The sequence below is a fragment of the Phoenix dactylifera genome, chromosome 7 (genome assembly GCF_051530095.1).
Source record: "Phoenix dactylifera cultivar Ajwa chromosome 7, Ajwa_hap1_PhDact_Kaust_v1.1, whole genome shotgun sequence".
Taxonomy (NCBI): domain Eukaryota; kingdom Viridiplantae; phylum Streptophyta; class Magnoliopsida; order Arecales; family Arecaceae; genus Phoenix; species Phoenix dactylifera.
Window position 1 is genome coordinate 6,581,771 of NC_143196.1, and position 15,647 is coordinate 6,597,417.

Here is a 15,647-nt window from a genome sequence, read left to right on the forward strand (position 1 = left end):
TCCTGACTCAGGTTCCGGACCTCCAGCGTAGCCCTGTTGAAGCAGGTAAGATAATCCCGCAGGCTTTCTCCCTCGTTTTGCCGGACATCAAAGAGGGAGTCGGAGACCAGTCGCCGCCGGCTACTGACGGCGAAATGAGTGATGAAGAGGCGAGTGAACTGGTCGAAGGACCGGATTGAGTCAGCCTCCAGCCCGGCGAACCACGCCCTCGCCGGGCCACGGAGGGTTACCGGGAAAGCCTTGCAGAGAAGGGGATCTGATGCTCCGTGGAGGAGCATAAGGGTCCTGAAACTCTCGACGTGATCCCGCGGGTCCGCCGCCCCGTCATAGGGCTCGATCGCCGGCATTTTGAACCCCGGCGGATTCGGGGTCCGCAGGATTCTCGAGGCAAGCGCCGGCTGGGAGGAGATCTCTAAGTCGGCGAAGGGATCTTTGGAATGGCCCTTCAGGACCTGGAGTTGTCGGTGGAGATCGTCCACCCGCCGGTCCAAGGAGCGCGACCGGTGGGTGGGAGACAAGGAGCGGCGAGAGGGGGACCGACTGGAGCGCGGGTTCCTCGAGGACTGGGGGGTCTGGGAACGCGCCCGGGCCCGCCTCTCATACCCCGCGCAGCTCCGGTGGGAAGGTCCCGGCAGAATGGAGCGTGCTCGAGAATCCTCCTCGCGCCGGCGCTCCTCCCCATGGGAGAGGTAGGAGCGCGGGTTGAGGAGGACAGGCGAACGCTCAGGCAGCGGCGGCTCCTGAGCCCGCTGCGGCGCCCGGGACATCGCACCCTGCAGATTCTGCACCACCTCCGCGAGGGTGCGAACCTGCTGGGTTAGCTGGTCGAACTGGGCGGCTTCGACCGTCTGAATGGGCGGTGGGGCGGTGGAGTGTTGCTGAGAGTGTGTTGGAGATGCAACGGCCTCCCGGCCAGAGGCGCGAGAGGCCCCGCGACCGGAAGCATTGGAAGCTCCACGACAACCTCGCCGTGCCATTACGATCGCTCTGAGATCCGGGCCCTTCCTCTAGCGCCAACTGTTGCTGGGGGTCCAAACCGAGAACGATTGGCACAGCGGTGCGAATGGGGTTCCCTTGGAATTACTTCGGTTGCGCTCCGCCCTCCGCCGGGAGACCTGCAAGCAAGCCTCGCACCACCACTGGGGTAGTGGGGGCCCTCCGACGATCAAGTTAGGGGAGATCGAAGGAGAAGAAGAGGTAGCAGGTAAGATAATACTCTGGAAAATCTTTCTTACCCTCCCCTTCCCCCCCAGCCGCATATATATCAGGCTGGGGGGTTTTTTTGGGGATTGGTCATCGTGTGGCACGATGGGGTTGCCACTGACATGGTCATTACAGGGCGTCGTGGGGCAGCGCCGGGTACGGCCATGGCAGGGCGTAGTGGAGCTCCGCTTTGTACGGCTGTTACAGGGGATCGTGGGGCAGCGCCGGATACGGCCGTTGCAGGGATAGTGGAGCAGGGGGCCGCGGCGTGCCTCAGGGGAACAGTCTGTTGTTGTCAAGAGATTGCCGACTTGGGGTCGGATTGCTGGATCAAGGGGCACCCGACTCGGGGTCGGGCTGCGGAGCCGAAGATATCCGATCCGAGGTCGGATTGCTGGATCAAGGGGCACCCGACTCGAGGTCGGGCTGCGGAGCCGAAGATATCCGACCCGAGGTCGGATTGCTGGATCAAGGGGCAGCCGACCCGGGGTCGGGCTGCGGAGCCGAAGATATCCGACCCGGGGTCGGATTGCTGGACCAAGGGGCAGCCGACTCGGGGTCGGGCTGCGGAGCCGAAGATATCCGACCTGAGGTCGGATTGCTGGATCAAGGGGCAGCCGTAGTCTTCCTGGGCGCACGTACCGGTCACGTGGGGCATGGTGGCTAAGTTTCCCCGTAACAGATCTTATTTGGGACTATTTTAAACATGACTTACAAATTAAACAAGACTTAACATATAGTTTGCTTCCATAGCTCAATTTAGATTTTTCAAAATTATGAGGACTCGTGCGAACATGTGTTTAATTCTACATCGGCAATGTATTAGGTAGATCTTGGATACTTATACAGAACTAAAAAATCAAAATAATATTTTTCAGCTAGTTTTTTTTAGATGAGATTTTAGGTTATGCAAATAATATCAAAATGGACCCGGCCCATGGCCTATATAGACAAGAAAAAACTGCAATATTAATCTATTAGGGCCAACCATAGATCGATTATGGTGCTTGTGATTAGATTTGAATAGATCTGGACTCTTAGTCTGGTAAGGATGCTAGGGCTTAAACAGAAGAAATATGTGAGGGCTTGTGCGGGCATATGTTTAGTCCCATATCGGCTAGGCATTGGGTAGATCTGGGTACTTATATATGATCAAGAAATTCAAATAATATCTTTCGACTAGTTTTTGGATGAGATCTTGAGTTGTGGTAAGAATATTAATTGTTTGTAGACATCTTACTATGATCTCTCCCAAACTTTCAATATAAAAGTGGTAATATCCAGCCAACTTTATATACGTCCACTCCAACCAAGGAGAAATGCCCAAGCAACACTAAATTAGCTTATCCATTATGAATCACCCTGATAACTTGATTATAAGATTTTTTTTCCCTAGCATGCAAAAATATAAATCTAAATTTTTGATAATAATGTTAGAGCTGTCAAATGATCATCCAAAATGACAGGCAAATCTCAATCCACAAATGGTTGTTGTTTCATATGTTGGACCTCTATTATAGTATTTTTTCCTATTCATTCTTTATCTTAGCATTATGAGATTGGAGATTAGTGAACTTGATCCAATAATTTTGGCTGTGAACTAAAGTTTCTAATGCTATCCCGAGGATTTATTATAGTATTAAGGTAAACCTATACAGGATTATATCATTAAAGTATCTTGTTTCAAATTTGTTGATTTCTTGATTTTTTAAGTTGACATTTTTGTTTTCAAAAAAAGGGAGGGAAGTCTAAAAACATAGAGATGCACCATCTAAGTCTCCAATCCAGGATCTTTAGTTGTTAAGCAGAAGATCATGGCCCTTGTTCTCTTGCTGAATAAAGGCAGGTATGACCATTGGACTAGTTTGCCATCAATATTTTGGTAATATTAATCCTTTTATCATGTGCTAATTCCTTGTTAAGAATCTATATATCCCCTTAAATATCTTTCATTACAAAATACAACTTCATCTGCATCAAGACCTAGTCATTATAATTAAGTCATCGTGAATTTTATCTATGTCAATAAAATCCAAGGAGATCATCAATTACAATCATCATCACAAAAATATATACAAGGAGATAACTAAGCTCTAATATCCCTAAACATGTCAAATGTATAACAAATAAAGAGCATCAGAATATCATCTCTCTTCTGCATTAACAAATTCTTCTCAATCCTTCAAGTTTTCTCATGAGTACATGAGCAAAAAAAATCAAAAACAAAAATCGTTTGGAAAATTAAATTCTTATAATATTCATGTGTGCTTTGATGTCACTCCACTCCTAAGGCATATATCAATCACCTTGCAGAGGACTTAACTGTGACTATCCAACTCCTTTGATTCTTGACCTTCAAGGCATTAATCGAGATGCTTAAACATTCTAATACAGTCAATGAGTTGTTATCCGGAGCAAGGAAAAAAATAGGGTCAATGAATTCGCAGATATCATGATCCTTATTATCCATTTCTTGCACATTTTTTCATCCATGTCTTTCAACCATTTGTTAATCCAATTTAGCAATCAATTGTATATGTTTCCAAGGGTATGAATTCCTACCTACTACTCCTAGCTCATTCCTTCCCTCCAATATGCTGCCTCACTAGTTTTATCAAAGTCATTCATCAAATAATCCATGGCCAATCTAGTAATGATAGAACAGAAGGGCAGTTTACTTGGTCAGCCAAATAGAAACTTTTATGTTCATTTTAGACTTCGCTTATCCATATTCAGTATAGAAATCACATCATCACATCTTTCCATATGGCTAAAAGTTGAAATGATCACCAACTTACTTAGAAAACAACACAAGCTTGAGCGGGCTCACTTGTGTCTCCTCAAGAAAGCAACCAGATTTCATGCTTTGTAGCAAATACCTCTTCCTTTGACCTCAAAACTTTAAGTTGTTTCATTGATCTTTCTCAACATATTTTTTCAGAAAAATTGCACTTACATCTCCTTGATTTTGACTTTCTTGCACGTACAACCCCTCGACATTAAAGGTTTCAATTAGGCACCTTAACTTTTGAGGTTTTTGTTAACATAATCCTTGCCATTAACGATATACTCAAAATGACCGACCCCTCCCCATATAAGGGCTAGTTAGGAAAATTAGGAATTAGGGTAAATCCCAACTCTCTTTATTATGCCCTATGAAGTGACCAAGATACCAATACCTATTATCAACCTTGATGACCCTCCACTCCGGCAGGATCTTTCTCCAACCACCCTCCACTCCAATGAAATCCTTCTCTGACGACCCTTTGACGAGCATCCACTCTCACCCTCTCTTTCTACACTTAGAATTCTCCCCCCAAAATAGTGAGGACTCGTGAGAATCTATATCAGTGATACACTGGATAGGCCTTAGGTACTTAACGGGGCCAATAAATCCAAATAAGACCTTTTAACTAGTCTTTTTAGGTGAGACCCTGCATTGTTATATATGGTATCTGAGCAAATCTGACTCGTGGTCTATGTGGATTAGGGAACATAACAACATATGAACTGATCATGGTGATTAAATTTGAATAGATTTGGATCCTTTGCGTGGCGAGGACATCAGGACTTAAAGGAGAAATTATGTGAGAACTCAAGCAGGTGTGTGTATAGTCTCATATCAGTTATGCATTGGATATATCTTGGGTACTTATACAAGACCAACAAAACTAAACAATAGTTTCTAACTAGCTTTTCAACCCTGTCAATCAAAACAACTGGCAGATGGACTACTGCATCAAACAAAGTGTGCCATATGTTATGCAAGAGATCGCCAAAGCTGAATATCACGAAGACATGGAGTCTTTGGAGGAAAAAACCTCTCTCACCCACCCACTTCCTTTTTTTTCCCAATCAAATCTACCCTATGATGCAAAGGTTACTCTCTCTTCTTTTTTTTTTCCGCTTGTCTAGCTTGGCATTAGCATTTTGTTACATGAGACCTTAGGCTAGTGTAGAGCAAAGAAATATAGACAATTGTTGTTTGAATTCTTCAAACAGATGGTTACTGGACCGTCATGGACCAGGAAAGCCACTGCAGTCATCAAATTTCTACTTGGAAGACTCATACAAACATGGGAACACCCCTTTTCTTGTGAGGTAATAGGTAGCGTAAGTATCCCCCTCCCCAAGGAACAGCTTTCATGTAATTTTTTTTTTATTATTGGAAAGCATGGAGAAGAATCGTCAAGGACCTCTTCTATACTCGAAAGAGAGAAAACAACACCACCCCCATGCTTACACCCTCACATTTCTCTCTTCTTCTTTTTTTTTAGGTGAAAAACCTTTACATTGGTGAAATACCTCCATTGCTTGTACCCTCTCGCCTGGTACTATTACTCTATCACCATGGTCCCAGTGAGATCGAGGCAGCACGAGCAATCCATGGACCTGTACCCTTGGCCAATACATGGCCGTTTTCCCTTTTATCACAAAGGAACAACAACAACAACAACAACTTGAAATCCAGTGCCCACCCTAAATAAATAAATAGCCATAGAAATTAAAAAAAAACATCAGGAAATCAAACCATCTATTTTGAGCATATATTTTGTAGGAGGGCAGGGGGAGGGAGGAGAACACTCACTTACATAATATATACTTTAATTACATAGGCTGCAGCAAATACAAACAGAAAGAAACTGTAAAATCACTTACATAATATATACTTTAATTATATAGGCTGCAGCAAATACAAACAGAAAGAAACTGAAAATTTTCTTATGTTTGCAGTCTCTGTCCAATCCCCAGGATTTGATTACTGTAAATAAGATGGATGGCAATATGATTAAGGTAGAAAAATCCAAGTCACCAAGCAGCAATTATTCCCCCAGCAGCTGCCCTAGGAAGTAGAGACTGCACTTGTCACCACTATTTTGTTCTGCATAACTGTTGAGCTAACTTTGAAGTGCTTCAGCGCAGAAGTATGTCCTTGATTCTACACCCAATAGAAGATGAAGTGTACATTACTGATATCCTCTCAGTTCTTGTTAGCAGTTGGTTTCCAGGTTTTTGGTTTGGTACCAACAGCAAGTTGAAGATGCTTGCTTGCACCTTTCATACTCGCAACTATGATCTACTAAACTAAATATAAAATAAGAATGAAGGTCAGGCTAAAATGATCCAAAACAGCAATAATACTTCTTCCCCAACTTTTTAATCCTGCCAGCAGATTTTGATCCCTGCCCTTTGGAAGTTCTGCTACCATGTGAACCATCGGAAGAAGATTGATCTGAAAGACAGTCTGGAGATTTGCCAGAATTAGCAGCCTTTCCATTACGAGATAGCTCATCAGCGGAAGAGGAAGGGTCTGAAGCCCGCGCTTCTTCAGGCATTGGATTGGCAGATGTGCCCCCTTCAACCACGGGATTACTGCTACTGTTACTGCAGACTGAACCCACAAAGAAATGAACAAAATTTAATTCCAGTCTTTCTTAAACTGTCCGTGCCAAACTAAGGTTGTAGCAGGCTCAAGAGGCAGTGCCAAACAAGTGTAATAAGAATCTAAAGATTAGCACCATAGATAGAAAGAAACTAGACAGTTAAAATATATAGATCTCTTGTACCGAAAAAAAGATACAGATCTCAAGGCAATCAAGAAAAAGAAGTAACAAGCAAATGAAAAGGAACAAATAAAGACCTTGGCAATATTCAAATCAGCAAATGAAGACAGACTTGGTTTGTGACGCATTGGCTTAGCGAAAACAAGAAGGGAATCCACAAGATTAGCTTATCTTGATATAGGTTGGCCTTGGTTAAGAAGAAGGAAATCAAACAGGAATATAAATTAGCTTAATATAAGAAAGAGACCAACTAATGATATAGATCAGGTAAACTTAAAGTGTTTCAATGAGATATTGAAGATAGGGATGCGAGAACTGATTGAAGTACTGTGATATCATTTAATGGATATGAAATGACTAGAAAATCACAACGAGAATTAGCAGAAGAGAATGTATGTATGTATTTTTTGAAGTAGGGAAAATAATAGGATCCAGTACATACTTTGGTATAATTAGAAACTAGGTGTTTCATATAGATTATATATAGCATACTACAATTGTGAAAGACATGACCAAGCTAATAATGAGAATTAGCAGAAGATGAGGCACGATGAAAATATTTCAAGTGTATACAAAAGTTACACTTTTTCATAAAGTAGATTGCTCAAAACTAGGAGGCGACTTGGTATAATCTTATTTTTGGACGATATTAGTTGAAGAGACTGGATAAGATAGAATATTGAAATTTGTCAGGGAAAACCTTCACAAGTTAGGGTCTACTATATAAACAGGATGCAGTTTTAGTACCAAAAATGGATCCCCTCAGTCATGATTGATGGTGAAGGTATACAATTGAGGGGTCACTAATGTTGTTTTGGATACAAAACTCTGTCAAAGAAAAGAAAAAAGATAAATGGATATGAAATGAAATTAATAGAGCTGAATGAAGTAGAGGCATATGTTCAAGGTGATATGTAATTGGCATGTCTTCAGTTAAAAAAATATATCTGTGAGACAAAACACATCTAAAAAAATACGATAAGCATGGCAAAGGTGAGAACTTCTGGTGGATGGGATAGACAATGAGTATCATAGAGGAAAGGTCGAAGTTGCACCTATCAAGGCTGCTGATAAAGAAAAAGCTGTACTGGATAGGGTATTTGCAACAAAGGATCTGGGGAGATGGCATGTAAGGAGAGGGGTTGGATTTACATTGAAGCATTATGAAAGAGAAAGGGAGGCCCTAGGATATGTAAATGGGAGACATGGTGGAAGTACCGTTTAGAATATCTAATAGCAGCTAACAATCTTTTCCGTTAGCATTAGGTGGTTCAGAGTTTGACACATGCAATGCATGTAAAAGCTGGTTCAGATAGCAGTGAAAAAGTAACAGAGGCTTGACTTTTGAGAATGGACATTTTGGAAAACACCGAAAGTGGAGTCACGCTAAGGGTTGAAGTCATAACCCCATGTGCAGTCATTATATATAAAGAAATAACTATATGTATTTGCAAAAGTGACTCTAAAAGGCACAAGATGACGTTTGCTTGCTAAAATTACATAAATTATCATGTGCTAGGATACTAGAGATAGCAAGCGAGGTCAAAATAAAACAGTCAAAGAAGTATTTACGACCAGACAGAATAGAAAAGCATGTTAGGCCAGTAGCCTCTTGTCATGCCTATGTTTAGATAGATAATTCTCTTAGATAAATGCATAGTTATTTGAATCATGTGACTACATAACAGGACAAGCATACCTGGTGTTGGTGGCATGATAACCACTCGATTTGCTTTGATGGATGCAGATACATTGTACCTGCAATCTACGTGCCCTTCTTCCACCCTCGGGTTATGCTCATTCTTAAGATCCCTCAACAAGGCATCAGCATCAAAGTATTCATCGGAATTTACTGACATGAGGCTGGAGTTGTCAGAACAGGATGAAGATGTCTCTGGACTATATAGGTCATTCAATTCCAAGTAGTCTTCCTTAGAAAAATCACAAGTTGCATACATTTCCTCAAAACAATTATCAGTTACTGGAACAGTGACACTTGTTCCAGATAATACTGATTGCCCCTGCACATCACCAGCAACCATCTACACAGAAATAATATAGAACCCCAAGTGAATATATAGAAAATGAAATTGACCAAGCATTGCTCTCATACGATTGGACAAAAATAAAAGCCTCAGTGCCTTCTTCTAAAATGGTGCAATGTAAGCTAATAATCATCCAAAAAGTGAATGCCCACATAGGACAATGAGCAAACAGAATGACAAAAGGGCAAAAAACAAATCATGCATGTGTATGTTCCAAACAAAACAAAGTTTCTAATCTTACTTTGACATGCTACTAACGATCAAACTAGAAATTATGAGATACCAACTAAAAACTATGCCTAAAAATAAGCAAGAAGGTAGAATGAAAATTGACAGGATTCAAAAGTGTATTGGTATTCGGTACATGAACAAAGCACCATAAGAAAATCAAGTAATGCAGACAAAGGCCCATCAACAAGAAAAAAAGAAATGAGTTCTACCTGGGATCTGTTTGCAGCATCGCTTGAAGATAAATTGTTTTCTTCTTGTTCTAGAATGTTCAGCAATGCACATTCTAGGTAATGACCATCAACACCATCTGCAATCACAGAATTATGTTGTTCCTCATGATTTGGCCTTTCATCAATTTGCAAGAAGACTCTACACAGAGACCTATAATCCTGTAAAAATCATGAAAGCAGATCAATAGTCCATCAGAAGGTAGTGAGAAGGTCCAAACAATAAAAGAATCAACTCAAAACCGAGTATAGGTTGCTAAATATATAATACCTGTTCTTTATTAATTCCATTGATTGTCTTCTGTTCTGCTTGATATTCATGCATCATCCACCCAGTTCTATTTCCATAAGGAGGTTTCCCTATATAAAATTCCCTTGTTGTTTTTCTGACCACAGTAGGAGTACTTGTGAATATTCTGAGATCATCCATGGATTTCCAGTACCCAATTCTTGTCACTTTAAATTCTCCTTCACCATTCAAAGATTGTGGATCCTCGAGATTGTACAAGTACCATATATCTTCTGCACAACAAGTTCTGACAGTCAGCTAATTTCTATTTTAATTATAATTTATTATTAGTAAATGTAAGGTAAACTGAGGAAAATTCTAATTTCAGCAGAGGTTAAAGCTTATATGTTTCACCATGATAAAGGACTTATGCAAAAAGAATTTATTTTTAGTATTTCATGTACAGCCAGGATTTTACTAGCGAGATGGCCAGTGACAATATTAAAATTTATCCTCTTTTTCTATGAATTGTGCAATCCTGATGATAGTTAGAAATGGCATTATATCTAGCCATTTCGATCAGGTAGCATTGGATTTCAGGAATTTTTAAAGTTTTAGGAGATCAAGGCTCACTACAAATGATTGTCCTTTGCTCCACATATAGAAACAGCTCAGATATGAGTTGCAGATCAATATATGATGCAGCCAATATGCACCTAGTGAGGAAAGTCATCTACATTTTATCAGCCTGAACCCTGTGTGATAAAAGATGACAAGCATAAGAGGATGAATATAAATAATAGTTACAAAAGCCGGACGGCTGGCCAACCCGACCAAGGGCTCAGGGTCACTGGGGTGTCTGTCCAACCACCGGGTCAATCAATCGGAATGAGGGTTATAGTTAAAAAATATTAAAAAAATAAAATATAAAAAACAGATAGCATGTAAAAAATATGTCTGGCTATTTGTATTTTTTCTATGATAATTATTTATAATTTTTCACTCCAAATATCACTCTGTTTTTGGTATAAAAATACTATTCTTCAAAATACATTGATCTGCATTCAATACTAAACTTTAGCTGCAACATAAATGGAAAAAAATGATTCGTTCAATTTTAAAAAGTGTAAGCAAAGTCGTATATACTGTGGCAAAACATATAAAGGTATTATCTTTTTATTTTTTAACCAGTAAAGTTATAAAAGTATCCAAATGCATAAAATGAACTATATATTTTAATAACTTTACTGGTTATAACTTTACTTTTGCACCAAAGAAGAAAGAAAATGATTAGATTTATTGAAAAAATTAATTATTAAAATATTGAGAAAATAACATCTTTTGAATAACATAACATAGATATTGTCCCTTGACAAGTTTTTATGAGCTAAAAGTTGTCCTAGTGGTTGAGATATAGCTAATCAAACCCTTGGACCATGGTTTGAATCTCTACCCAAACACGCTAAAAACTTTTTGCAGCGCTGTAGAAGTGGGCCAATTCACTTGAGTTTCACCCGATTTCCTGAAAATCAGTCAGGTTAGCGTTTCAACCACGTTTCTGAACTGGTTGAACTGCATTTCCAGTCCTTGGTTGAAAAGGGGCCAGCCAGGGGTCTGGTTCATCGTTTTTCGATCTGACCAGTCAGTCCGGACCAATTTTTACAACTACAACATATACTCTTTCAATCATAGAGGGAGCATCATAGAAATAATCTCGAAGCACTATTTATCTGCCCAAGGAAGATCGATACAAACATGTAATATGAACGATCTAAGATCAACCCCAGGTTGTCCTTTGGGAGGTGAAGAGAGTCCCAAGACTTAAACTCCATGAAAATTCACTAAATTATCCCAAGCAAGGTTACCACAATTAAGTTAGAAATGCTATGAAATTAGCAGACATCATCTGCAAATACACGAATTGTCCCCAATTTCGACAACCGCTGAATTTGATTCCTAAATTGTAGTATGCAGAAAACTGAAGTGAATGCAAATGTCCTGATGCCAATAGATCACAAACATAGCAATCATGAAAAAATCACGCCTTAAGAGGAAAAGTTGCATCGAAGGTGCATGAACGAAAAAAAAAAATGAATAGAATATCTAAGAATGAACTATATACACACCCACAAGAAGAAGGAAGCTGTCCACCCTCCAGACGTATCTCGTCAGTTCTTTTTAGTTTTCAATGTCATCTACTGTTCAGGCTGTGTTTGATAATGTGATCATCAAGGATGGATTAAACTTAGTCAAGCAGGTTCAAACCCTGGACTGTCCCCAATGCAACCATGAGGAGAGGGGGGTAGCAACCAATGGACCCCAAACATGTTGGCATCCCAAAGCAATTATTAAGAGGATTTAAAAATGCAACTACAAACAACAAAGAAAGATATTTCTCCTCAAAATTCTGACATTTTATCTCAAGAAAAGGAACTCTTTGATGCTGATTTGAGATGCACCACAATTTTGTCTACCAGAAATTTCATTTTATTATAAAAAGAATCTTCTCAACTGATACCCTTCCAATAATTGAAGAACGAAATATAAAATCAGCAATCTAAATTATTTAATGGTACAAGCTTCAAGCCTACAATAGACGTTGTCTTTACCTGACTCTGTCATCATTGCTTATTAAATTAGTGAAAAAGATTTCTCTGTCTGAACACAGGGGAAAAAAGGCCATAAATGTTTTGAAAGAAACTATTCCAGTTTCATATTCAAGATTCATGCATCCACAAAACCCTTAAAGACTTCAGATACATAATTACACAGCTAGTGCATATAGGCATTGTGCTCCATGCATGAAGAACACATAAGATCCTCCATCCTTTTGCACTTCATTCCAATCAGATCTACTAGTTGATGACTAAGCTAACACAGAATCTCATATATTTCCCTTAACTAGTCTATATACTGACAATCTGATGCAGGACAGAGAAAGCAGAAGAAGAAGAGGGAAAAGAAGAGAAGAAGAAGGAGAAAGCGAAGAAGAGAGACAAAGGCAGAGGAAGAGACAAAAGGGATATCTCAATATTCTGTAATCTCAATAATTTAATATGTATTCTCAGTTTACATAGCAATGGTTTATATACCCAAAACCTTAACAAGAGTCCATATAAAAATAAATAACTAGAGTCCATATAAAATTCTAATTCTAGAGCCCACAAAATTCTAGTTCTGAAATCCACATAAAAAATATAATTTCCTAATTTCTACATTGCCGCCTAAGAAAAGTGCGCCTAATTTCCTTATTAATGGATGGTCCTCGATCACAATCACTATCCTAAGTATCTAAAAGACAGTTGCAAATTTAGTTCTTATAACAGAAATTTATTGGCAGCATAGGAACGAAACAAGTACAAGCATTAAACCAGAAAGATGAAACTCTCCTTAATCACTTGTAAAGAAACCTTGTTTCCATACATCTTCTAGATTTCCTGTAGGCCCAGAAATCCTATCATTTACACAAGACAATAGAAGAACATCTTAGTTCCCCCCCCCCCCCCCCCCCCCCCCCAACTCCTCTAACAGCGAAAACCATGATCCCTTAATGATACAGTGATCTAAATACTACCAATATCAAAACCAAATACCACCACGAAGGAAAAACTAAGCGCATAGATCAATCTATTTAAGTTTGAAGTACCTTCACTATAAATGCAAAGTAGGATACGGAAATAAAGAGGCAACTCTTAAGTATGATCCAATGCTAACCAGGAGAATTCCATGGTTCGATGCTGAAAGGATTCACTTCAGTGATCGCGTTGGCTGGGACAGGATCCCCAACCTTCCTTTCTCCCAAGAGCAGTACGAGTTCTTCATCAGTTGAAAATATATTGATATCCAGTGGTACAGAGACAGGCGCCGAAGGACACATGGCAACCCTGATTTGGAACAAGAAACCCAATAAAGGGCAGCCACAGGTCGTATATTTAGTACGTCCCCAATTTATCTAATCAGTAGGTTCATGGAAAGAGGAAAGACGAAAAAAGGAAATCCAAAGTTTCTTTGCTTAAACATTGTTAGATATAATACAATTCCCAAGTTGATTATTTTTTTATCGCATTAGTTATATCAATTGCCCTAAATAGTAAAATTCTAATATAAGACCAGAAGATGAAAAGGGAGATAAACCGAGAAATTTTTTAAAAAAATTCTACAATTAGAATCAATTCCATGATCGTAGATGGGTACAAAATCATGACTTTTTTCTTCTCAAAAGCTATGCCAAAAAACAAAAAAGACACGACATAAAAAAAGAAAATTCTACATTTCTTTCAAAAGAATTAGAAAAATCGACATGGTTCCATCCAATTTATTCACCCGAAACCAAATAAATAGCTCGATTCAAGAATCAATTCCTCAAAACTTTTGAATATGCTGCCACGATTCGCTATAAAACTCTCCATTATGTGCAAACAAACGACAAGTTCGGGCCCGAATCTTTCTGTCGCAGCACTTCGATGATTCAAAGCAATATCCCCATCAACCAAAAGAAAAAGATCCACTTCGAGAATCCCAAACAATCAAAGAACCCCGAATCCTCTTTCCCATATCAACACCCAAAAAAAATCAAATAAATCCGAAAAACAGAATAAGAGAGAGAGCATATTCGAGAACGATTCCCGGATTCCTCCCGTCGAATTATCTCAAACAAAGAATCGAAACCGAAGAAATTCGACAATTTTTCTCTAATCTAACCTCAAAGCTGATCGGTCGACAATGGGCGACCTCCGACTCCTCTCTCTCTTCTTACTCCTACTCCCCCGCCGCAGCTTGGAAGACTCACTCCATGGCTTCGCCGGGGCCGAAATGACGAGACGGAAAAAGTGAGTGAACGAGGTATTTATGGAGCGAGGAGCCAGTACTAAGTCACTAACTCTGGCTCTTAACCACGGTTCGTACCAAAGCCAGAACACAGTTAATGCAATCCCCTGCCTACTCCCCCTAAAATTTCGCCCATTTTACCGCCGCCGCCCCATGACGTCAACCTCGCCCTCCGTTTTATACATCAGCATTCCCCGTAAAGTGTAACGGCTGTCCTTACGGTTGTTATCATATTATTCGCATTCCATGGATGGAATCTTGGAGCATAAATTTTGATAATAACTAATAATTAGCAATGTTAAGAATACTTGTTCTATTTATGGACATCAATTAGGATATCAAATTTTAAGATAAATTATGTTTTCAGTGCTTCAAAATTAGGTCGCATTTTTTTTAAATGACTAAAGAATTTTATTGGTGTTATAATGTCATCCTTTCAACCATTTTTGAACCATTTTCAATAATAAAAAGTTATACATGACAAAAATATGACATTTTTTTTACTGACACCAATATATGATGATGATATGGTATATATAGATAATGAGTGATATAATGGATGAAAATTTTTATTTTGATGATGCAACATATGATGATGATATGGTATATAAGTGGGAAAAAAATGGCATATAGCAAGTGCCACAACAAAATTTCTTATCCAACCGTGTCTAATTGTATTTTTGATACTTAACTTTGGCAAGATAAATACCTCACATGAGTTTTGTAATTTGCATACATATTGTGGTTACTAAAATAGTTTAAGTTGCAGGGCATTAATGATATAAGAAAAAAATACCAGTTGGTAATTTTACGACTTTGCAAGATGCATTACTAGAAATATGTATATAATATACCAACAAGCATGTTGCTTGTCATGGAGCTTGATATATTGTCATTCTTAGCAACATGAACTATCTTTTGTTACAAGATTATTTAATTCCTTTTGATAGTTAATAGTTTAAATTAATATAACATATTATTCTAAATGTAAAGCTAGGAGGTTGTTATTCCAATTTGTTTGATCTATTTAAAATTAGTGGCTCCCATCAAATAATGAAATAAAATACACTAGTTCTTGTATTCTTCTTTTCTTCTAGGCCACTGCACCGACCGGACACGACTTTGACCATCGAACGAAGATAATGGTGTCATGGCAGGCTTACCTTAAACAAATAAAATAAGCAATGGTGTTACTTTAAACAAATAAAATAGAATCACCCACCCGAAGACCCAAAGGACGCCCCAAGAGGTAATCGACGTGGAGAGGTTAGGTGATCCGGGTCGAATTCAACTTGGTGACATTAACTTTATTCTTTCATCG

At 39.3% G+C, this 15,647-nt stretch overlaps 1 protein-coding gene across 1 annotated transcript; it reads right to left on the reverse strand.

Annotated features, from left to right (window-relative positions):
* Positions 1–5,720: 5,720 nt before the first annotated feature.
* On the reverse strand, positions 5,721–14,356 carry LOC103696063 (uncharacterized). The gene is made up of 6 exons (XM_008777576.6): positions 14,201–14,356; positions 13,214–13,383; positions 9,542–9,792; positions 9,253–9,432; positions 8,467–8,809; positions 5,721–6,595 (listed from the first exon to the last, which is right to left on the reverse strand). Exons 2-6 carry the CDS (start codon positions 13,374–13,376, stop codon positions 6,318–6,320), a joined length of 1,215 nt encoding a protein of 404 aa, XP_008775798.4. The 5' UTR covers positions 13,377–13,383; positions 14,201–14,356; the 3' UTR covers positions 5,721–6,317.
* Between the last annotated feature and the right edge of the window lie 1,291 nt (positions 14,357–15,647).